Source organism: Ovis canadensis, chromosome 15 (genome assembly GCF_042477335.2).
Source record: "Ovis canadensis isolate MfBH-ARS-UI-01 breed Bighorn chromosome 15, ARS-UI_OviCan_v2, whole genome shotgun sequence".
In the NCBI taxonomy this organism is placed as follows: domain Eukaryota; kingdom Metazoa; phylum Chordata; class Mammalia; order Artiodactyla; family Bovidae; genus Ovis; species Ovis canadensis.
In genome coordinates, this window is record NC_091259.1 from 50,952,431 (window position 1) to 50,977,711 (window position 25,281).

Below are 25,281 nucleotides of genomic sequence, written 5' to 3' on the forward strand. Positions count from 1 at the left end.
ATCAACTACTCTTAAACAATGAGAAAAATTTACCGTAAATCTTGATGAAAAACATCTGATTTTTCTTTGAAGCTAGTGCACTAGAAAAATGCACCTTAATGACTTAGTGATGCTAATAAACACCACTTATTATACTTTATCTTTGTCCTCAGTGGCTAAAACATATTACCTGCTCCAGCCTATGTCACTTTATTTCCTGTCTCCCACACCTATCAACTTTAATGTAGCTACTTTTTCCTGTCTCTATCAATTCCTCTCACACTTCTAAATTGCGCTTAAAAGCTAATCAAGGTTTTTAGAAACACTAAGCAGAAATAAACGGACCCTAATGAAGAAATTATATATGTACCCATGATGAAAAAGCACAAGGATCTTCTGACATCTATTTTTACCTGCTTAAATGGCCTTCACTACTAATTGTCAGAAAAATGTGTAGAATTAGCACTGTTAATCACTTAAATTTGCACTATAAATTCTAAAATCTGGTCCAGTTTAGTGAGCTAAAACCCTCTCCACTTCAAAACTCTCTTCTGGCACTCAGTTCAAATTAAAGTTATAAGTCCTATCCATTATATTAACTTAGTTATTTCAAATCACATTATACATTTCTAGCAGATCAAATGCATAATATGCAATGATATAAAGATGTTATCTATGACAAAAAACATTCAAGGTTGACGGGTAAAGTTTTCTTAAATCTCAAAATGTAACACGTGGAATAAAATGAAAGTGAAAGTCACTCAGTTGTGTCCAACTCTTCGTGATCCCATTGACTATACAGTCCATGGAATTCTCCAGGCCAGAATACTGGAGTGGGTAGCCGTTCCCTTCTCCAAAGGATCTTCCCAACCCAAGGATAGAACCCGTCTCCCACACTGGAGGCAGATTCTTTACCAGCTGACACGAGGGGAGCCCAAGAATACTGGAATGGGTAGCCTATCCCTTTCTCCAGGGGATCTTCCTGACCCAGGAACTGAACTGGGGTTTCCTGCATTGCAGGTGGAGTCTTTAACAACTGAGCTACAAGGGAAGCCCAATGTGAACTAAAGCTCATCATTAAATCATGCTTCATACTCTATCAAAAATGTGTCCTCTGTCTTTAGTATTTTAAATACATTATATTCAACATTTTAAAATGTAGTGTTAAAAAAATGTAGTGATAATGGAGATAAAATATTAGAAAACAGGCACCACAAAGATTCACACAATGAAGGTAAGCTCAGAGTGACTTTTAATATGCCAATCAATGTTAATAAAACACAAGTCAAACAGACAAGTGCAAACCTGTTTTAAAAGAAAATTAATAGAAAAACAAGACAAATTCTTTTTTTTTTTTTGCAATATCTATTAGCCAGTATTATTAGTCAAATGGCTAATCACAGATAAAATATATTTTGTGAAAAGCTTGGGATAGTCAGAAATCATTCTGGCATTTCAAACAGCTATGTACAGTATTACCAAGATTAGTTTATATACACAAATATTGAAGAGAAACCGGGCAAAACATTTAAAAACAGACTAACAATACAATCAGGTACAAAACTTGGGTGGAGGGAGAAAACATTTTTTAAAGAGTCAGAGAAGGGTATTATTAGGAAAAAAGTACAAAACCAGTAATAATTATACTACATTAATACAGCATTCCAAAGGAGGGGAGGAAGGTGCATTTCTCCAATGCACTAGCTTCAAAGTTCAAAGGAAAAAAAAGGCAAATAGCTACTTTCATCAAGAGTAGCTATATATTTCACATAATTGTTTTAAAAAGAAAGCCTATTAACAACAATGATTGTTTAATGCTACAATTTTACAGCAAAGACAAAACTAAAATAGCAGCAAATTCACAAGGCAGTACTTCCACAGAATTATCATTCCATGGTTCATGCAATGCCTACAAAGTGCTCCCAGTTGGATATACAAGTATAATTCACAATTTAGAAAAAAAAAGAAATATAAGATTGACACACAGGTACATTGAAAGCTGAGGAGTACTGAGTCTCTTAGCATTTCCCTTTTCAAAGGGAGAACAGGTATGTAATAAAGCCCTTGAGTCCTTTTTTACAGGTCACTACAGGAAAAGATACCTTTTATTACAATGCAACAGCAAACCATAAGCAGCACACCACCACAGTGGTTAACCCTGGAAAGGCTGGTGTAACATCCAACAGTGACTGACACCCTACAGAAGACAGACTGGTAAGCTAGACAAAAGCCTGACAGAGCACTGGTCAAAACGCAGCTTTCAACTGTGATTCACAAATAAGTCCTGAAAGGTATTTCAGTAAAGCTACTGACACCAATTGAAAAAGGAATTGCTAACTGGGTTCTAGCAGTGATTTCAACCTAGCTTCCTCTTGTCACAGTTTTTTTGGGGAGAGGTGGGTAATGAGTAGTTCAGTATATGGTAAGGCTGACAGAGCGGTTCATTTTCTTTCCAATAAGTCGAGATGTTCTGTTACTCTGGGTGGTGGACCTGGTGGCCATCCGATCAGTGAAGAGTGCTCTTTCCTCAGCTGCAGCTTTTGCCATCTGGGCTTTCTTCAGTTCTCTAACAACATAAAAATAGGAAACAAGACTTTTCACCTACTGTATTAATCCCAGAAAGGGATCCTAAGAGGCCAAATACAAACTACATTATCATTTTTGTGTGCCATCATTACTCCAAGATACAATTAAGGAGAAAAAAAGATAATATTGTGAAAATCTATTTACATAAGAGACAAAAGGAGAATTCTATTTCCTCTTTATATGAACTATGCTGGCTATCAAACTAATGGCAAAAGAACCTTCAAGTATTTCAAGTCAGTTTTATTAGGTTAGTATAAAAATGGTAGGAATAAAGCAAATGAATTAGATAAACACTCCAACCAGTTTTCCAAAAATGTCAAAGGTCATTCAGATCAAATGTGAAAATCATCTAACCTAATTGACATTAATTTCATCCTTTCATAAAAGTAAACAGAACATTTCGAGGAGAATGTCATTTATGACAAAAGTTTGGAGAGAAAAAACTGATACCTGTTCAGTTTAGCTTTTGGGACAATTTGGGCATAAGAATTATCACTGCTTTCAAATATATGCAGGTTTAAAAATCTTTTAAGTCCATAATTTCAAAGTTTAGAAACAATGCCAATTTATAGGTCAAATATCAAGACAGAAGTCCCCAAACTTTAACCATATAACATGCCAAGCCACTTTATTCTTCACTGATGTAAAGTATACATCATTTCTAATTAAAATCTGAGAATAAAAATGAGAAAGTAAAAACAAAACAAAAACCCCATCACTTACTTCTGCAAAAGTGAATTTTTGAACTTTTCAGCATTCAATTCTATTCGTAATTGTTCTGCACTCTTCCTCGAAGCAGACAGCAATACTGAATGCTTCACCAGTGCCATTGCTGAAGGTCTTCTCTCTGGATCTGGATGAATCATAACCTTAAAAAGAGAAGTAAAATTAACACAAAGATATGCAATTTAATAAAATATTGAACTATGTCAATACAGTGCTTCACATATAAAATGCTCACTTTTAGCAACTCTGTAAATTCTTGGGAAAGCACTTGTGGAATCCGAGGTAATCTACCCTGTCTAATTTCATGCCATTGGTCTCCATTTCTGGGAAGAGGCTCAGCACCAGCAGCACATACCACCGTGAGGGCAAGGGCAAAAATATCTGCTTTTGGTAGGTGAGTATAGTTCTGTAAAATTAAAGGAAACAAAAAGTTAAGGGAATATAAAGATGGTCAAAATTAAGTAAGATTACACCTCAATGATTATTTGGGTGAGAAATAAGATGAAATTATAATGTCCAGTGATACATTTAAATTTAGGACATATTCAGAGAACAAGCTAAATTTGGGAAGATTATAATTTTTTTTAATGACAAAGTTATGTACACTCTGGGGCTTTCCTGGTAACTCAGTGGTACAGAATCCACCTGACAATGCAGGAGACACAGGTTTAACCCCTGGGCTGGGATGATCCCCCAGAGAAGGAAATGGTAACCCACTGCAATATTCCTGCCTGGGAAATCCCATGGACAGAGGAGCCTGGCGAGCTACAGACCATGGGGTTGCAAAGAGTAGGACACAACTTAGCGACTAAACAACAATACACTTTGGGGTGGGATGGTAAATACATTTCTAAAAGTATTCAGGTTATTTCTAAAAGGCCTCCTCTTTATCACCAGCCTCACTCAACTCTCAGAAGAAACGTTACCTCTAGGGGCATTCATATGAAACTACAAAGATCAACAAGTTAGAAATATCCACATACATATACGACACAAATATACATAAACAGAATAGTGTCATACAATTCCTTTGTTCTAGTTACTCTATTTCCATTCAAAATGCTTATCAAGAAATATTTTATAACAGTTTTTGAAATAGTATCATTAACTATGGGGCTTCCCAGTTGGCTCAGATGGTAAAGAATCTGCCTACAATCTAGGAGACCTGGGTTCGATCACTGGGTCAGGAAGTTGTCCCCTGGAGAAGGAAATGGCAACCCACTCCAGTATTCTCGCCTGGAGAATTCTATGGACAGAGGAGCCTGGCGGGCTACAGTCTATGGGATCGCAAAGAGATGGACACAACGAAGTGACTAACACACACTTTCACATTATTAACTGTATGCCATACTTTATTTAATCATTCCTTTATTGCTAAATATTAACATCATTCTCAACTTATTTGTATATGAATATGTCTTTAAGAGAGACTCCTAGAAATGGAAATTCTGGGTCAAAGGAAATGTGACTTTAAAATGTTGACAGATGTTAACACTTTGATCTCCGAAAAGACACTGTCATTTTAAAGTTTCACCAGTAATGCATGCAAACTTCTTTTTTATTGCAACCCCACCACTGTTGAATATGATAAATCTTTGCCTTTATTGACTTTTGCTAGATTAAATACCCCAACAAGCTAATAGTTTACACTTTCTATTCTGTATTACCTTTCTACTGGTTATTAGCTTAAAATTTCAGTACATCTGCATTTATAGTTTTCTAGCAGCTGATAAGTGTTACAAAGCAAATGGCTTAAAGAAGAAAAACTACCTCCTGTAAAACTTCATTTGCAAGAAAACGGCTATCACCCTCTTCAACTTGTGGACTAGAGATCCTTGTTACATGCCCAAGGTCACCTAGAAGTATTGAAAAAAATACAGTTAAGAATTAAAACAAAACAGCCTCTATTTTAAGGAAATAATTTGGTTACTTTTCTTTCTTACCTATTTTAAACATAACTTTGTTGGATGCCCAGTCATCTTCATCTCCTTCTTCAGAGGCAGCATTTGGGATTGAAGTTCGAGATATGAAAATATTACCTGTTAAACAGTTATTTAGGTAAGCCATACTGACAATTAATAGAATCAAAGTTCACAAACAAGTCATATAATGAATCATTCAGAAAGCGCTTAAATATATAGACTATGTGTTCTATCCCAAACCCAGTGAGAATGAAAAGGGACTGTATTTTCTAGAAATATATTTTCTGGTCTAGCACTGGTCCTTTAACACTTGAAAACCACTGCATTAGACTCTTGTCAGCTGCACATTGATCTTCAGCAGTTCTAATTACTTAGAAATAATACAAAGGGCAATTAACATACTAATTGTGATGCTATTGAAGCATAAATTTTAATCCAATGCTACAAGGCTGGTGTGAAAACAAGTCACGCTGGTAGTTTGGCTGACCATACAGCATCTACATCCCAAAGAAGTTTTGTGGTTCACTATTTCTACTGTCCACAAACTTTTTCTTCATCTAATTCAGGCAAGTTTACATAAATATAAGCTTCAGCAGCAAACTTTATTTTAGTAGTTTTATCAATGTTTCATTCACTAGCGTCTTTTCAATTTTACTTACAAGACAACTTATTTTATGGGGATATTTGTAAATTTAAAATTTCACATGCCTTAATATTTTCAACTTTTGTACCTGTAATGTAATGGTCCCCTATGTTTGTATAACATTTAATACAAGCTATGAGTATGGGGGAACCTCAATGATCTACATTAATTGCAACCAGTTCAAACAATTTTTCCTTTTTGAAAATAAATGTTTTAATAAGTTGACATACAAAAATTCTTCATATAATTCATATAATTGTGAAAAATGATTTAAATCACACAGTCCATGGGGTTGCAAAGAGTAGGACACAACTTAGTGTAGATTAAAAAAAGAAAAGAACCTCAGTAATTCAATTTAAAAACACTCAGCCTAAAATGTGTACTTAAATCCATCAACCTTTTAGTTGGGTTTCCCTGGTGGCTCAAACGGTAAAGAATCCACCTGACAATGCCTAAAAACACCTAGCCTAAAATGTTTAACTTAAATCCATCAACCTTTTAGTTATAACTTCTAAATTAAAGGATAGAAAAAGGAATTAGCTAAATGATGCAAAGAAGCAACCAGCTGAACCCAGAAGAAAGGAAATCTAGCAAGACAAGGTCTGTATTATTATTATTTAAGTAGGGGAAGAGTAAAACCTAAAAAAGAAAATGGATTTACCCTGATGTAACGCATAGTTCTGAAATGGACACTAGTTTGGATGAAGCAACTGCTAAGGACTTTGGTCAACTAGGAAAAATTTTAATATGATTTGGCAAGTAGATAATTACTGAAATGGAAAGGTAGAGACAGTGTCTTCTAAAAAAAAGTTCTAAAACAGCATGCACCTTGCGATGTTACTTTTGACGAGAGGGATTTGCACTAAAATGTTAGTGTAGGACTCACTTGCATCCTTTTTTAAACGCAAGATAATAAAGATGCATGTACCATTTTGTTTTCTGAACAAAACAGTAATAACAATAACCCTCTTAGCCGCACCAGCATTAATTTAAAAGTACAGATCTATATAGCCTACTACAAGAGACAGGCTTTAAACATGAGTTCTTTTAGTCTCCCCATCAGTCCCACTCTAAGACTGTGGTTCCCATAAGATACAGAACATTTTTTTTCAGCTTTTAGTAAAAATGGGAGTATTATTTCAGATCTTTTGGGGTAACAAGGGAAGAGGTGATGGGAAATGAAACAGTACTACTAAGTGGGTCAAAAATCTTTTAAAACTAAAATGAAATGCACACTGCTGTATTTAAAATGGATAACCAACAAGGTCCTACTGTACAGTACAGGAACTCTGCTCAGTGTTATGTGGCAGCCTAGATGTGAGGGGAGTTTGGGCAAGAATGGATACATGTATTTGTATGGCTGAGTCCCTTTGCCATCCACCTGAAACTATTACAAAATGTTAATCAGCTATACTCTAGTATAAAATAAAAAGTTAAAAAAAAAAACATAGTAAAATGTTTATGTTTCCATATTGTTTTAATGAAGTCATTTATTCTATAAAACCCTAAAGAACATAGGTCAGATGATCTGTAATACTTACTAGGCTTTATATCCATGTGAACTAAAGACATTGAATGAATATACCTCAAGCCCCGGCCAACTTGTAAAAGGAGATCCTTCAACTCTGCTTCTGTAAAGTAACTCATACTTCTGTAGTTTTCACTTATGGCATCGGCTAAACTGCCACCTAACACACACAAGAAAAGTTAGAATTTTCTTCTTTCTGAAATATCATTTTTCTTTCATCTTTACTGTATGACTAGACGCAACCAAGAAAATGACATTTTACTGGACCTATTCTCTTCAACCTGCTTGTGAAGTCAAAATTGTATTTATTCTTTCAATAGCTAAAACACTCACATGTGTACAAACTATAATATAAAGTCTCTGTCTTATCAATACATACTCTAGTAACCTACCTGGTTCTCTTTCCCAGAGTAATGTTACGAATTCTTTTCAACTCCTTTTCATACAAGTAATAACACATTTTCATTATCTTGAAGATCATTCTTTATAAAATATACAAAGACACTCCTTTCTTAGGTATACAGAATTCCATTGCATAACTGAATGGTAATGCACTAACCAATCCCCTAATTGATGGACATTTAAAAATGATTTCCAAGCCTTTAATACTCTTGCCTGGAGAATCCAATGGAGGGAAGAGCCTGGTAGGCTACAGTCCACGGGGTTGCAAAGAGTCAGAGACGACTGAGCGACTTCACTTTCACTTTTCAATATTACAAATTAATAGTCTCAGGAATTCACATATATTTTGTTATCTCCTACAAACAAACTGCTGGGTCAAATGGTATATAGAGTGTAATATACACATTCATTGTGTGTATGACACACTATTTTATCACATATAGGATAAATTCCTATAGCTGAGAGTGCCATTTCTATTTACCCTACAAAACAGCTTTGGGCTGGTTTTCACACTATTAATGCCAAGACTTGATTGCCTCTGAAAGCTCACATAAAAAACACTCAGTTCCTGATTTCAAAATGGCTAATACTTAAAATCTGCTAGCATAAGGTTATGTAAATCTGGGGATTTGGAAGACAAATCTGGACGATTACACACACACAGAGTCCCCTTTAGAGACGGCTGTACCAAATCACACTTCCATGCTTAATGTACGAGAATACCTATTTTCCCACACACATCATAACAGAGTCTACAATTTTATAAGTAAAATCCAGTATCTTAGTATAGTTTTAATTTATACCACTCTTACTATGAATAAGAACAAACCTGCTTTTATAGAATCAAACCAATCAGCTAACTTGTTTATACTTTAAAAAACTTTAAGCTTATACTTCATAAGTTTTATTAAAAACTTTGTTTATACTCTGTCTCAGAGGATATGAGGAGTTATGTTTAAAAAATAAACAAACCACTTCTGTTTAAAGCTTAGTTGGGAATAATAAAACCAGAAGCAAGGTAATAAAATCTAGGTCGATGATATACTACTCAGAAAAGGAGGTCCTATAATTTGAACAAGTCTAAACAGCAAAAACATCAAATGTGCGGTAAAAATAAGTAAATCACACACCTGAATAGTTTAGGATTAAGTATGTTCTCCGAACTTAATTTGAACAAATCTTGAACTGTGGGAAAAAGAGAGCTCTAGAAGGGAGCAGGTCAATAAGCTTTTTGGGATATGTGAATTTGAAGTCTTAGATTAAGTTTACCCAGAAATAATTTGGCTGCTTTTTAATGGGTCTAGCTACTACAGCTGGGCCAGTTTCTTCTATCTTGCTGCTGAAAGGGTAAGAAAGGTGAGAAGAGCAAATCATTCATCTGATATTTCAGGTTCTCCTCCGCTATCAATTAACACTTTTCTACACCTGCTTATCAAGAGTAGAAATTCCGTCTATCACCAAATCAAGAAAATAGGCTCAAAATGCAAACAACTGTTTTCAATAAAAAATCAGTTAAGATAAAGGTTGTCAGTTAATCAACACTACAAATGAATAACAGAATCCATCCCTGTGAAACTACAGAAGAGGATCTAGCTAGGTCTATTAGGACTTTCAAGGGTTTATGTGGAGAAAATGGTGGAAAACGGAAACAGAAGAGCTCACAAATATATCTTGACAGCCTCATTCTCTTTCATCTAACCAAAAACACCATACAAAGAGGCTGTTCTATTTTACACAAGTCTATTTATTTTTTAAAGATCCATATTCCTAAAGTGCTTAAGACTGCCCCAAAATAATAAACTATTTCAAAAGGTTATTTTGTAATCTAACTTTACTATAGGACAGGGTCTTTGTAATCTGAGAGGGTAGCAAAACGGCTCATCCCCCTCACCCAAATCCCAGGCCCAAGCCAGTTATCTCAAAATCAACCAAATAACACAACCACGTATTTGGTAGGTTGCTACAAATTTGTGATTTCTGGACTGTGGCTGACAGCAAGTCACATCAACAAGGTGAGAGGTAGAAAGAAACTAGAAGGAGATGGTGTCTAGCAAATATGGAGGAAAGAAGGCATTATGATCAAGTTATACTATTAGTAAGTGCAGTAACTAAAAAATGGAGGTTAAGCAACAGAATAGTCCACAAAGCCATAGGTGACAGCTATATAAATATTTTGATGATATGAATAGAAACATTTCAAGAAATGTGTGAAACCAGCAGCAATGCTGCATACTGAGCAATTATATTTTTTCAAGGGTGTAGAATAAAATGACAACTCAGTGAGAAGTCAGGTATGAGAAATGGATCTTCTACATCTGTTTTCCAAAACAGAAATCTTGATCTACTACTTACACTTTTTCATTCACAAGCTATGAAATGGCTAGTCTTAGGGAAAAAAATGAGAATCAACAAAAATAACCTTCGCTACTCAAATGTTCAATAAATTCTAAATTCTCTAATATTCACTGAAGATGTACAGAAATAAAAATCCATCATATACAAAATTTTAGGTGTTTAATAACAGATCCGTAAGAATCAGAAGTGAGGCCAGGACTTTGGTAAAGATTTAGTGAAAAAGGAAGGACCCAGGATGACTGTTGAAGGACCTGCTGAAATTCAAAACCATATAAAGGTCCAAAGTTAAACCTCTATAAATGCTTTTTTGGGGGAGGCAGGGAGGAAGAAAGGAGGCAAGCACAGCTAGGGAACAAAAGAGAATAACTCTCTCTTTATAGAAACATTTCGGTGGATTCGAGTGGTAAACGAAGGGTGGATAGATGGTAAGGGGAGCAAGATTCAAAAATGGCTGAATTTATATCAATGGAGAGTCATTGTCATTTTACAAGTAACCATTATCAGTTTCAGCAGCACATAAAATGAAATGCAAAGGGAAGGCTACATGCAGGGAGCTTGGCTTATTAACTATTATATCCCTCCCACACACTATGCTAAGTGCTCAGTTCAGTTCAGTTCAGTCGCTCAGTTGTGTTCAACTCTTTGCAACCCCATGAATCGCAGCACGCCAGGCCTCCCTGTCCATCACCAACTCAATACCAAAATATACATGGCAAGGCCGCTATCCTCTCAAGAAAATCAGTTTAATTTGAGTAACAGACATACAAATAATATGCATGGTTCTACTGTGTAGGTAGAAAGAACAAGGTTTTCAATCTTATCTTCCAGGTAAGAATAACTTGCACTTCAAATTCATGTCAGGCTTTTGATCTTTGAATTTACAACAGGTAAAAAATAAATAGAATTAGAGCAAGACTTTAGATAAAAAATAAATTATTTCCTTGGTGTTCGTTTTCCTGAGCTTACACATTTACAGGGGAACCATTACTCACCGTTGCAATATTCATTCTGTATAAGCATATGATCATCTTCTGCCCATGCAGAGAAGTATCGAACTACATGAGAATGTTGCCCAAGCACTGCATGAGCATATACTTCTCTCAAAGCATTCTGCCTAGAAGTTTGAGATTAAGAGAATCATAAATCATTTTTATTTAACATAAACTGAGTTAATTTATCTGAAAGTTCGTAAAAGATTCTTGACTTCTGGATCTATCATTCATTATGCTGAAGAACAACTTGCTTAAGAGAGAAGAGGATTAAAACTCTGTATGAGATTTTCCCAAAAGTTTCCATTAAAAAATCTGGAGTAGGAAATGGCAACCCACTCCAGTATTCTTGCCTGGCAAATTCCACACAGAGGAGCCTGGTGGGCTATGCCATGGAGTTGCAAAGAATCAGACACGACTAAGCAAACAAACATCATGCCATTTAAGAATGTTAGAAAGAAGGCATCTTTGATTCAGGAAAAGATGAAATTCTACTCTACTGTGAATTCAGAAAATTTAAATTAGGCTCCAAGATCAGACTCCTCATATTACTCTACCAAATCCAATGAAAACTAATGGCACAAAATGAAATGGATCTGATTTAAATCATTATAACTTCTCAAACAATTAGAGATTAAATTCAGTGACTGACCACCTAAAACCTTAACATTTCTAACACCATACTGATGAACAAAAGAGCAAAAGACAAAATCTTTAATACATACTCATCAACAGAGCCAGCCAATGGCTTTTTTGATCGCTTTATGGCATAAACGCATCCATCCAGCCTCTTCACACATTTAAACACAGAACCAAATTCTCCAGAACCAATCTTCTCTAGCTCATGAAATTCTGTTGTATATCGAGACTTCATATTGCTTTCAGTAATTGTAATTCTCTGTAATAAAAAGTGTATCCATATATATATATAAAGGTACGAAAGTGATTTTTTCACTAAGGTGATAACACTATGAAATTCAAAAATTTTATCTTATATTTTAATACTTATTTAACATGTATATATGGGCTTTCCTTGTGGCTCAGTTGGTAGAGAATCTGCCTGCAATGCAGGAGACCTGGGTTCAATCCCTGGGGCAGAAAGATCCCCTGGAGAAGGAAAGGGCAACCCACTCCAGTACTCTTTCCTGGAGAATTCCACGGATAGAAGAGCCGGGCTGGCTATAGTCCATGGGGTCACAAAAAGTCAGACATGACTGAGTGGCTTTCAATTTCAACATGTATATATGATAGCTTGTTAAGTAGAAACAAATATCAAAAACAACAAAACTTTTTAAAAAATAAAAAGGAAATCAAAAGCTACTGACTTTAGCAGGTCTTGTTTCATCTTCAAACTCATAATCACTGGCTTCCATGTCTTCACCACAGGAACTGAAAAATATTATTTTTTCTATCAATAGATTTGACAGATCCATCAACTAGAGATCCAAAACTATCTGACAAGACATATAGCAAAATGAAAATTTAATGAATGAAAACTGAAAAGAAAGCATTTACTTTTCTAATGACAAGATACAGCCCAAGTGATGAAAATGTTCCTGTTTAGATATACCAACACCACCGCACAGATCAAAATTAAAGCCTTTCTAAACCAACTTTCTCTGCTTGCCTCATTTTGACACCAGCAGATTTACTAGAATTTATCTAGACCTTTTCTTTCTTCCTTTCCCACGCCACTTTCCCATAGCTGATTACTGAAAATTGCTAGTAATGGAGAAAATTCTCAGCCCATAAACTTCCAAATCATTTGGTTGAAATTAAATTTTAATTATGCCAAACCAGTCTTGGGTGGTTGAGGAACCAAACTGTTGAAAAATTTAACTTACTCATTCCAATATGCTCTCTTTCTTCTACGACACTGTCCTGAGGAATGCAGTAACAAAGAATCTGGAGTAAAAGGATTAATATTCACTTGAGGTGTCTGTCGAACATCAAATTCCCTTTTTCCTGATTTTTCTGTATCCATGAATAGAGAGCCACCTCGGAGTTTAACAGAACTGGAATCGATTCCTCGAGCTTTGGAGAGCAAACTCTAGGAGAGGAAAAGAAATGCTTAGGATCCAAGTGCTATAGATAGCCTTCTCAACCTAATTTTCAACAAGTCTTTATCCTGGCTGAATGTGTAAGTCAAAGCAACACACCAACGCTTGTTAATCTTTCAAGCAAAATAGACAGTGGTTTACTTAGGAGGCTGAAGCTGGATACTAACCACCTTTCCTGAAAAAGCCAAGTAAAACAGGTCTCTAAACCTAAGAAGAATATGAATGAAAACTAAAATTAAGTTCACTCTAGGAGCTAAAAGTTAAGAAAACTTTCAATCCATCTAAAAATAGAAAGCATTATGGGAGTCACATAATAGCTCCCCTCCCCCATCCAAGTAGGGCTTTGAAAGCCACCACCACAGAGCTCCTCCCTCACTTCCAGACTTGCCTTGGGCAAGTTGACCAATAAACAGTAAGGCATAACAAGCACACATCTCCTGAGGTTTATGACTAGTAACCGGGCTGAAAATCACTTTAAAAGGTACATTTTCCACATTAATCTTTTAAGTTCGATACTGTCTGAATTTCGGCAAGTGTCTGCTTTAAAATCTGCTGTTACTTCTAAAGTTTTACAAGTGGTAATCTGCATACTCACTTGCCACTCAACACACAGGTGCTGAATACCTACTTCTTTTAAGAGACATTATCAATAGTATGAAAGCCTGAGGGTCCAGGCGACAATATCCACGCTGGTTTTTAACAGTTGGACATTCCTAATCCAGACACTTCGGCTGATCAAACTTGGGAACTGCAAACCCAAGAGTGTAAACAAACGCTTACCAAATAAAATATTCTTTCCGGAAAGAGGCTTAAAACGCTACCCCGAGTTATTTACAAGCCTTTTTAAGGCTGTAAATACTTGAAGGCCAGCCTTTTTTCCCAAGTCGAAGCGCAGTCTCCCTCCGTATCTCAAACTTTCCCCCAAAAGGCCACCTGATACGAAACGATAAGTGCCATTTTTTTTTAAACCGAACTCCTGGGTGCGCCGCCCAAATTACAGGACTGATCACTGCATTTAAAAGGCACCAGATGGCTGCGGCGCTGAGGAGTGTCAGGTGGCTGGGCCAGCACCACTGGAGCATCCTTCCAAACCGCGTTATCGGTGCCACACTCCCGCCTGCCACGCTCGGGGCCGCCCCGACTCGGCGGGCGTTAAATCGTCAGCCACCTGGACGGCACCGATCAGCCCCTTTGAAAGATGAAGAAGTTCCAGACGAGGCCCATTGTTCAGTTACATAATCTTAACGGACAACTGCTGGGCAGGGCCCAAAAAAAGGGGCTGCCAACTTTTTTGTTACGGCGCCGGAGAGCAAGCTGGGGTGAGGCCGGGCGGTTATGTAACCGAACCCGGGCAGCGCCGCGCTCTGCTCCCGGCGCCGCGGCCTTTTAAAAAGGCTGGGCCGGCGCGGGCTCTGGGCGCCCCGGCGGCCGCGTCCTCTCACCTTGGGGGTGTGCGGCGTGTCGAAGAGCCGCAGCTTGCGGAAGGTCTTGTGGGGCGGGGTGCCCGGGTAGTCTGGCAGCGGCGAGCAGGCGCCCTCGCCGGCCCCGCGCGCCCCGCAGCCCCGCAGCGACGCATCCCCCGGGCCGCCGCAGCGCACTGGCGAGAACGAGCTGCCCAGAAAGTAGGGAGCCGCCGGCGACTTGACCGGCGACGAGGAGCCGAAGCCCTCCTCCTCCCACGAGTCGCCCTCGGCCCCGCCGCCCGCCGCGTCCGCGCCGGGGCAGGCGCCGCGCAGCAGCATGTCCTCCTCTAGCTCCCCCGGGCTGCCGGGGATTGTGCCCGGAGAGCGACGGCCCTCGGGCCCGGGCTCTGTGGGGCTCCTCGCGGGCGGCAGCGGCGAGTCGGGCTCCTGAAAAGCCGAGTCCTCCCCGGTGCTGTGGCCGCTGCCTTCTTCCTCCTCTTCCTCCTCCTCTTCACAGTCGCTGCAGGGCGAGAAGATCAGCTTCTGCCGCAAGGTGCAGGAGGCCGCGGCGCGGCGGGGCGGCGGCGGCTGTTGCCGGCTCAGGAAGCTCATCGCGCCCCTGGGGCCGGGGCGGAGGACCGGAGAACCAGAGCCCGCGGAGTCCAGGTCTCGGCCGGCCCAGGGGGCGGGTCCGCCACGTGCGACTGGGCGCGCCCGGCGGCTGCGGCTGCGGCGGGCCTGCGCGGCGGCGGCGGCGAACGGCGGCTCCGGGACGCTCTGGGCGGCGGCCGGCGGTGGAGGCGGCAGCGCGGGCTGTCCGGCAGAGGCGGGGCGGCCCGGGCGCCGAGTCTGGGGTCTCCGCAGGTCCACCGCAGGTTCGGGTTCCGCGGCTTCCCGCGACCGTTAACCACGTGAGCGCCCAGTCCACCAATCCCCGCCCAGATTAGGGTTTGAAAAAAATGGAGGGCGCGACGTAGCCCGCTGGGGAGGGATCGGCTACGCGATTTTGGCGCGAACTCGCTGGCTCCGCCCCTCCCTCTCGGCGCCGGGCCCGGCCAGGGCGGGCGCGGCGCCGCGGGCCTATGAGCGAGCGGGCTGCTGGGGAGCTGGGTCTGGCGCTTCCCGGACTGGGCCGGGCAGGGGACCCTAGGCGGCCCTCTGGGAGGGGCGATGGTTGAGGGCTGAACTCGGCCGAGCCGAGCGCCAACCTGGACACTGCATCCTCGGCGCCTTTCCGACTTCTCGGAGGTGGAGCTGGACTGGCGGCTGGAGAGCGCCTCAGAGTCCCTGCGGGTCGGGGAGAGCAAGAGACCGCCGTGGCCCTTGGTTGCTCCCGGAGGAGACTGACCTTAACGTCCTGCATCCCTTTGGTTCCGGCCCCTGGGGCGCATGGGCGTGGCTAAGGGGAGTTAAGTTCCCGAGAAGAGGTCTGAGCCGGGAATGGTCACTCCGGTCTCCGGACCGAAGTGAGTGCAAATGGGTTGCTGCTGCTGCTGCTAAGTCGCTTCAGTCGTGTCCGACTCTGCGCGATCCCATAGACGGCAGCCCACCAGGCTCCCCCATCCCTGGGGTTCTCCAGGCAAGAACACGAATGGGTTGCCATTTCCTTCTCCAATGCACGAAAGTGAAAAGTGAAAGTGAAGTTGCTCAGTCATGTCCGACTCTTAGCGACCCCACGTACTGCAGCCTACCAGGCTCCTCCATCCATGGGATTTTCCAGGCAAGAGTACTGGAGTGGGGTGCCATTGCCTTCTCCGCAAATGGGTTAGGCTGACACAAAGTCGGAGGAGATGGACACGACTGAGCGACTGAACTGTCTGAAAGTCAGAAGGAAGAGACTCGAGTTCTCAGGCGAAGTCCCTGGCTGCAGGGCTGTCCCTGAGCCTCTGTTTACCTCCAGAGAGGCTGTTATGGGCTGGGGTGTCTGCAGCGAGGGGAGGGCCCCCAGACGGGTCTTCTTTGCCATCCCCGCTCCCCCGCCATCCCCCCCAACTCGTTCACAGTAAATAAAGCTGCTCCACACTCGGCCCTAAGCACAAAACCAAGTGCCCACCACGCGGCCACGGTGTTTATATTTGTTTGCCAGCACGTGGGCAAGTGTTGGCAAAACAGATCCGCTTAGTTTCTTGCAAACTTCAAAGCAACTTGAGAAAAAATTTCTCTAGTACTCCCTTCAAACTGATTTATCCCTCCATTATTGTCGAAGACAGAAATTTCTGACAATTTTTTCACTTGTAACATCTTAATGAATCTTCTTCCTTCTCGTGTTGTTTTCTTCTCCGTTTTGTTTTTTATTCTTTAGGATACATTCAAAGAAGTAGGAATTACTGTGTCAAAGCATATAAACTGCCAATTGCCCTCCAGAAAAAAAAATTACGTTCTCACTGGCAGTGGATTACAGTACACTCTTTGAGAATTGAACATCAGTGGGTATTTAATGTTTGTTGATGTAATTTTGTTGTTTTGATTCATATCACTGGACAGTTTTCATGGGCTTGTGGCACTTCATGAATATTAACACTTGACCATATATGCTGTTCTAACACTTTTCAAAAGTTAAAACTTAAGCTGGATTTTTAGTAATGGAAACACATCTTAGTATTTATCACATGGGAAATTCCCTGAGATTACATAACTGAAGATGCAGTGAAGAGTAAACAGTCATTTTCTCCAAATATTTGCTAACTGATATTTCTTTTTTGTATGTTAATCCAAATTTAATTTTAAACTCAGAAGACAGGAACTCTACTATTTTGTATGTTTCAAGGAGTGCCATTCTCTGAAAAGCCAAGGAGTGGTTTTTAGCACCCTCCCCAATGGCAACCCACTCCAGTATTCTTGCCTGGAGAATTCCATGGACAGAGGAGCCTGGTGGGCTACAGTCCATGGGGTCGAAAAGAGTTGGACATGCCTGAAGTGATTTAGCACTCCAACACCTCTTCTCTCTTAGTGAGAAATATAAATTCTTTGATATGGATAGTTGATATTTTCTAAATTTCATGTGAAGTATAAATAAAAATAACTCTGTAAAACTCCTACTCTTTGTTGATCTGTAACATGAGTTGTATGTAAAGCAGTGTGCTTCCTAAACACCTCTGGCCCCTAATTTTTTGCCCCAAGCTTCTCCTATATAAAGAATTCTATATCTGCTGTTTCTATGTAGGCAAACTCATGCTGCCTCCCACCCCCTTCACTCTTTCACAACATCCTGCTTCATTTCCTTGATAGGTTCTTATCTATCTCAGAGTGTATTGATTGTTAACTACTATTCCGTTCTAGAAAATGAGGTCCTTGAGTATAGGGACCTTTCCTTTTGTTTATTGTAGTATTCTGATATGGTTTCAGTTCAGTCACTCAGTCGTGTCCAACTATTTGCGACTCCATGGACTGCAGCACGCCAGGCTTCCCTGTCCATCGCCAACTCCCAGAGTTTGCTCAAACTCATGTCCATCGAGTTGGTGATGCCATCTGATCACCTCATCCTCTGTCGTCCTCTTCTCCTCCTGTCTTCAGTCTTTCCCAGCATCAGGGTCTTTTCCAATGAGTCAGTTCTTTGAGTCAGGTGGCCAAAGTGGAGCTTCAGCTTCAGCATCAGTCCTTCCGATGAATATTCATGATTGATTTCCTTTAGGATGGATGGTTAGATCTCCTTGCAGCTCAAGGGGCTCTCAAGAGTCATCTCCAATGACATAATTCAAAAGCATCGATTCTTTGGCGCTCAGCTTTCTTCATGGTCCAACTCTCACATCCATACATGACTACTGGAAAAACCATAGCTTTGACTATGTGGACGTTTGTCAGCAAAGTAAATGATATGGCTTAGGTGCTCAGTATCTTCTGAGTGATAATAGGACCCTTACTTACATATTTATTGATTGGATTATTTTATCTCTAAATATTATTAGTTCAGATGGTACAGAAGTCTCCCACTTAACCTTGCAACCTCCTGCCCAAGTCCCCTTCCTGGAGGTGAAAACTCTTCTAATATTCTTTGTTCATCAACTCTTAACCTTGCCACCTCTCTGCTTCCCTAAACTGAGATGTTCTTAAAATCAGCTGGGACAAAAAGGGCGTGGATTCCCAATGGGAAGGGAAGATTTCTCGGTTCACACCCAGGTCCTCACACAGAATAGGAGAGGTTAATTCCCACCAGATGTATAGAATGACTGGGGGAAAGACGGAATTTTTCTTTCGTTTTTTTTAAGCATCGTTAAAAGTGATACTCAGGGCAAGAACCCTTTGACTTTCTCCACTTCCATGTAAAATAGATGTTCCCTGCTCCAGACTTTTCACCACACCCTGCCTAGACTATGTAACACCCTTTGTTTACTTGTCTGGCTTCTCTCCCAACCAGGGCTGAGATCAAGTTTTATTTATCTTTAGAGCTGCAGAAAATAGCAATATGCCTTGGCTCCAAAGAAGGTGCTTAGTGTTTCTGGAATAATTAAAATGTAGTGTTCTTTAAAAAACAAAAGTGCCAAAATGAGTAAGAAACCCAGGCCCTGCCTCCTGCAGTTGAGAACGTGGCACAGCGTTATGGGTTTAACTGCAGCAATATCCTAAATGAAATTCTAAACGATTGTTCCGATTTTTTAAATTGCATGCTCTTCAGAGCACAGCACTCACTGTACTGAGAGAAGGGGTTACGCCCACCGGCCCTGGGGCATATCTAATTCAAATTTCCTGCTCTTTCCCTACCCTGTGTTGTTTTTAACTAATGTTACTAGGCAGCTTTTGTAGTAATGTTGTAATAACTGAGTAAAAATCATGCCTCTGGGAGAACAAACTTAACCTGTTTCTCTCCTTTACAATGATGATTTACCAAGTAAAAGACTTTCATTCCACTGTTGTTGGCCCATTCACTTGTCCTAGCAGCAAAATAAGTCTCCTGCCCTGAAAATATATAATTGAGAGTCCTAAATCACCTTCTCAAATACTTTTTATATAGCACATAAATATATGTGCATATTCTTGTAAACATAAGCCATGAACTTTTGAATGAAAGGTCCTTGAGAACTAGAAACTAATTTTTCACAGTGATGTAAAGCCTCTAGGAATGTTTCTTAAGACTAGCCTGCTTTTACCCACAGCTGAATCCTTTCCAGCTTATGCTTTTTATTCTGGAGAAATAACTTTTTCTAAAGATAAGCCTACTCTAATAGATATCTAATTTTTTTTTTTAAGTCATCTTGGTCAAATCTGTTTTTCACTTAAAAACCAAATAATATGCTTGAAAAATTCAACTATTTTTCTTCATCTTCCTGGTGTCTTTACCGATCCTCTTCTGCTGGTTCTCTCAGCAAACCTTACCTCACTTCAACCCAGCTCTAACTGTTACCAACTGCCATTTGGCTCCAGAATCCAGTTCTCAGGCTAGAAGGTGATAACCCCTACCACTGCTCCCATTTTACTTCTCAGGGGTAGTTTAGATTTCTCTACTTTGTCACTTGCCTTTACTATTGCTTGGAAAATCCCATGGACAGAGGAGCCTGGTAGGCTATGGTCCATGGGGTAGCAAAGAGTTGGACATGACTGAGTGACTTCACTTTCACTTTCACTTTAATACCCTCTGATGGATGACATTGTTTGACCATTTCACCGCGTGTTCATCAGCTCACTCTGATACAGAATAATCAAATCCAGTTTCTCCTTAGTTGTTCAATAGATTAAATGGGAGACTAGCATTGTCCCTTACAAATAGTGTTCAATAAATCCTGTGTGTACTTTTAATTATAGCAATTTTTTTAGAGTTTTTTTTTTTTAATGTGGACCATTTTTTATTCTCTTTATTGGCTTTGTTACAGTATTGCTTCTGTTTTTATGTTTTGATGTTTTGGCCACGAGGCATGTGGGATCTTAGCTCCCCAACTGGGAACTGAATCTGTGCCCCCTGCATTGGAAGGCAAGGTCTTAACTACTGGACTGCCAGGGAAGTCCTTAATTACAGCAGTGTTATTTGAGAATAATCATACTTTTTAATGGCTTTAATCAGTAAATGCAGCCTGTGATTCCTGGTGTCCTCAAAACAAGTTTGCCTAACGTGAAACTTAGGACTTCCCTAGTGGCTCAGAGGGTAAAGAATCTGCCTGCAACGTGGGCGACCTGGGTTCGATCCCTGGGTTGGGAAGGTCCCCTGGCAGCAACCTGGGCATGGCAACCCGCTCAAGTATTCTTACCTGGAGAATCCCCATGGACAGAGAAACCTGCCAGGCTACAGTCCATGGGGTCGAAAAGAGAGTCAGACATGACTGAGCGACTAAACACACAATGTAATAAACAGTTAAGCCTGTGTATAGCCAGTGAGGATGGTCAAACCAGAACAGAGATAGTATTGATAAGAACTTGAAAAGTATAGCTAGGAAAGAGTGACCAGTCGAAAGCTTGTATTTTAATGGAATGAACATACTTTATTTTCATGTCTAATTAATCTTTAAGGATTACCAACATACTCTTTCCATTTATCCTTCTAACATTTATGTAATATCAACAGCAGATTCCATTACATACAATTGTATCAGTTATATAGATTATGTACAAACAGTTTGAGGATCTAAAATTCTCATTCAGTTTATCTTTGGGGATTTCAACACTGAAGACCTTTTAAGTACTAGGGTACTTAAAAGTTGTATCTGGGGAAGTCCCTGGTGGTCCAGTGGTTAAGACTCCAAGCTTAATCCTTGACCAGGGCACTAAAATCCCACATGCCTTGCAGCACGGCCAAAACAAAAAGGGAAAAAACAATTGTGTGTGTACATACACAAAACCTCTGCTATAACAAGTTTTGTTAGTGAAAGAAGCCTTCAGGGCCTACTCCCAGTTATCTAAGCCTTTACATAGCCCCTCTAATCTTCAAAGACTTGATAGTCCACTGCACTCAGTAAGGCCTGTGGCAATAATACTAACTTTAAGACTTTTCCCAGGAGTCAATACTGGTCACTGGACATATCATTCCTAGATAAGAGAGGAGTTCTCAACCAACATTTAAAATTATAGCTCTGTGAAGCAGCCAAAACATCACACTTCCTATTTGCTATTTTAAAATTCCTTTTTAGCGAAATGGAACTAAGTAGTCCCATTTTCTCCAGTATCATTAATACTTGCAAAGAGCTGCTTTTCTCTAAATTCTGAATGAGTTTCAGTAACTGAAAATGTCACGTCACAGGAATCTATTTATAAACAGGAGCAGTCATGAGCCAGTGACCAACAGAATAGCGGTGCTAAATACACAATCGGGTGATTGATTGATTGCCTCTCCTCCTGGGTTAGTGACACATACAGGAAATGATCTGGAGGACTACAGGACTGCCAGTCTCTACGGCCACACTGTGATTGGCTGAACCAGCTTTGATCAGATTACTGCAACACAAAAGATGTGATGACACCTCTCCAGTGAAACAAGACGCCCTGTCTCAGTAGGAGAGGGTAAGGAGATGAGGCAGACACCCCTTGCTGGTCTTTTGTGTGGCAACAGGGGTGTGTTTGGGTATTGCTATGTTTTGATGACTCAGTGGTGAGTCAGTTTTAAAGTTCTATAAAAATCCAGCTCAAACTGGATTGAGAGATGAGCTCATCCAGTAGCTAACTGGGTGGAGAGTACCCAGTAGTACTAGGTACGATCAGCTGATTGGTGGGCATAAATATGTACATGGAAAAAAAATACCCATGAGAGTGAATTAGTTCCTGAATGCAGAAATCAACTCTACCTGGCATCTTCTATTGGGTGTGTGCCACGTTCAAGCATGATCCATGTCCTACCTACTGCCCCTTATCTTTGTACGAGCCAGGGTATGAGAAATATCCTAAGTGCCACAGAAAGCTGGGGTGCTTTGAAGGGAGCTGGGAAGACTATGGCTGGCTATATATGGCAGGCACTGAGCCAGATGCTTTCCATATTTATCTAATCTTTATAGGAATGCTCCAAGAGAAGTATTTTAATTCATGTTTTTACAAATGAAGAAAATGAAAGAAAATGAAACTCAACCAGGTTAAATGCCTAGATCATATAGTCGTACAGCCGGAGACTGTCACTACTGACTTCAAGACTAGCTCTTTCGCATGTGAGGGTGATCTGGCTGTGACATCTATCACCCCATTAATCACCAGGGTTGACTCAGCTGTTCTGGCTGGGTAGACCAGTGTCCCCTTCCTGCATCAGCCCTTCATGTGTGTCCCTCCTCAAGCTGCAAGCTCAAGCTCATCAAAAAGGGTATTGGAATAGCTGCACTCCTTTGCTAGAACCTTCAAACAAGCTCTCAGGACTAGCTCTTTCTACCCCAACAAGGAATGGGTAACATAAGGGTGAGAACTAATTGGGAGACTTGCTGAAGACAGGGTCACAGGACCCCAACATGGGCAGCGTGCTGCTAGAGTTTGGGTAGCAGGATGCAGTGGAGGGTCATGGGTGTCAAAGATAGTCACACTTGGCACCTCTGCCTTTTTGTTATACCATAAAACCCAGGTGTATTTTAAATTCTAAAATCAAGAGGAAAAATTGCAAAGATTGATACTATGTTGTGTTGCAAAGGGTTTGGTGAAATGCATTCCTGTCCACTCTGGAGGTGGGTATACATTGGTACCATTTTAAAAGATCATTTTGACTGTTTCTTCTGCAATTTAAATGTTGATCATCTTTGACTGAGCAATGCTACTAAACCTTTCTTCAGTTCAGTTCAGTTGCTCAGTCGTGTCCGACTCTTTTCCACCCCATGAATCGCAGCACACCAAGACTCCCTGTCCATCACCAACTCCCGGAGTTCACTCAGACTCTCGTCCATCGAGTCAGGGATGCCATCCAGCCATCTCATCCTCTGTCGTCCCCTTCTCCTCAGGTCTGCAAAAATATGTAAAAAAATGTTTGTTGTTTAGTCGATAAGTTATGTCTGACTCTTTTGCGACCCCATGGACTGTAGCCTGCCAGGCTCCGAACCCGGGTCTCTAGCATTGCAGGTAGATTCTTTACCCTCTGAGTCACCAGGGAAGCCCCAGAGGGTTGGGGGGAGGTGCTGTTTTAATAGGGTGACCTACGAAGGCCTTTCGAGGAAGTGGCATCTGAGCAAGAGTCTGAATAAAGTGAGGGAATCAGCCAAATGGAGATCTGGAGAATTGTGTTCTAGGTATGGTGTATAATACCAAAAATTGGAAGCCACCAGAATGTCCATTAAATATTAAGTAGCCACAGTTTGCCAAATGATGAGATAGAGCTATACATACAAAATGAAAAGATATCGAAGATATAATTTTTTAAAAGGTGGCAAAACTATATAATGATTCCATGTAAAAAAAATTAGCCTACAGTAAATATATTTATCATCTGGAGAAATATACAGATTTATCAAAAAAATCTCACTTCCAAAAAACCTGGTTACCAACTAAAGAGAGAGACAAGAGAAAAGCTGTAACATTGCTCTAACAGGATGGGGCCAGTGGAATATGGCAGAGGTCCTGGAGACCCATACCCTCCTTTTTCTGACATCTTGTAGCTCTCCACTCTTTCTGGTCACTGACATCCCAGCCCTCCTTCCATTTTTTCGTGTCCCTGCCTCCCTGCCTCCCTTCTCTGGCTTTGCTCTTGGGATAGGAGCCTGTGCTCCGGTTCTCTCAGCCTGGTTATTTCATTTGGACTGGTCTTCCGGCCAGTCTCAGACAAGAGGCTCTGTGTTCTGCCCGTCGTCTATGGTGAGTGCTGATAAGGAAGGGACTTCTAGGATCCCTCTTGATTTATTACAGGCTCAGTTCCAAGTGCAGAATAAAAGACTTTGTTCCTAGTAACCAGCTTCAGAATTTAACTGATCCAGGAACTCAGTTTGGGGCAAAGTATAGCTCACACATGCTCCTGTCACTTCTGACTAGATCACCAGCTTTGCCGTCAAGGCAGGTTTGACATTAAAGGTTTTTGAAGCAACCAAGTCTTGTGTTTGATGACTGTCCCCACTCCCACCCACCACGACTAAGCTGTGCTAACTTTCCAGGGCTCTGTGTGTCTGTTTGTATGTTTATCAACCAGTAGTTAGAAACAACAAGAGCACAGAAATATGGCAAAGATGAAATAAATATGCAAACTATGTTCTATGCTTTTCCAGTCCTGTGGCCATTGCTGAGTTTTCCAAATTTGCTGACATATTGAGTGCAGCACTTTCACAGCATCATCTTTCAGGATTTGAAATAGCTCAACTGGAATTCCATCATCTCCACTAGCTTTGTTTGTAGTGATGCTTCCTAAGGCCCACTTGACTTCACATTCCAGGATGTCTGGCTCTAGGTGAGTGTGAGTGATCACACCATCGTGATTATCTGAGTCGTGAAGATCTTTTTTGTACAGTTCGGTGTATTCTTGCCACCTCATCTTATTATCTTCTGCTTCTGTTAGGTCCATACCATTTCTGTCCTTTATTGAGCCCATCTTTGCATGAAATCTTCCTTTGGTATCTCTAATTTTCTTGAAGAGATCTCTGGTCTTTCCCATGCTATTGTTTTCCTCTATTACTTTGCACTGATCACTGAGTAAGGGTTTCTCTTTCACTGAAAGAGATGGGAATACCAGACCACCTGACCTGCCTCTTGAGAAACCTATATGCAGGTCAGGAAGCAACAGTTAGAACTGGACATGGAATAACAGACTGATTCCAAATAGGAAAAGGAGTACATCAAGGCTGTATATTGTCACCTTGCTTATTCAACTTATATGCAGA

General features: G+C 40.7%; 1 protein-coding gene across 1 annotated transcript; it reads right to left on the bottom strand.

The window, feature by feature from the left end:
* Positions 1–1,214: 1,214 nt before the first annotated feature.
* On the bottom strand, positions 1,215–16,209 carry WEE1 (WEE1 G2 checkpoint kinase). Its single transcript, XM_069554413.1, has 11 exons — positions 14,633–16,209; positions 12,975–13,180; positions 12,456–12,519; positions 11,856–12,028; positions 11,134–11,255; positions 7,398–7,544; positions 5,235–5,330; positions 5,062–5,147; positions 3,527–3,697; positions 3,289–3,434; positions 1,215–2,545 (listed from the first exon to the last, which is right to left on the bottom strand). Exons 1-11 carry the CDS (start codon positions 15,203–15,205, stop codon positions 2,392–2,394), a joined length of 1,938 nt encoding a protein of 645 aa, XP_069410514.1. The 5' UTR covers positions 15,206–16,209; the 3' UTR covers positions 1,215–2,391.
* Between the last annotated feature and the right edge of the window lie 9,072 nt (positions 16,210–25,281).

Excerpts from the sequence above, each read along its gene's own strand:
- WEE1 (XM_069554413.1), bottom strand. The coding sequence starts at position 15,205 with ATGAGCTTCCTGAGCCGGCAACAGCCGCCGCCGCCCCGCCGCGCCGCG. Across the intron at positions 12,520-12,974 it reads AAGAGAGCATATTGGAATGA|TTCCTGTGGTGAAGACATGG; the intron begins GTAAGTTAAATT and ends AATATTTTTCAG. Across the intron at positions 3,435-3,526 it reads AATTTACAGAGTTGCTAAAA|GTTATGATTCATCCAGATCC; the intron begins GTGAGCATTTTA and ends TCTCTTTTTAAG.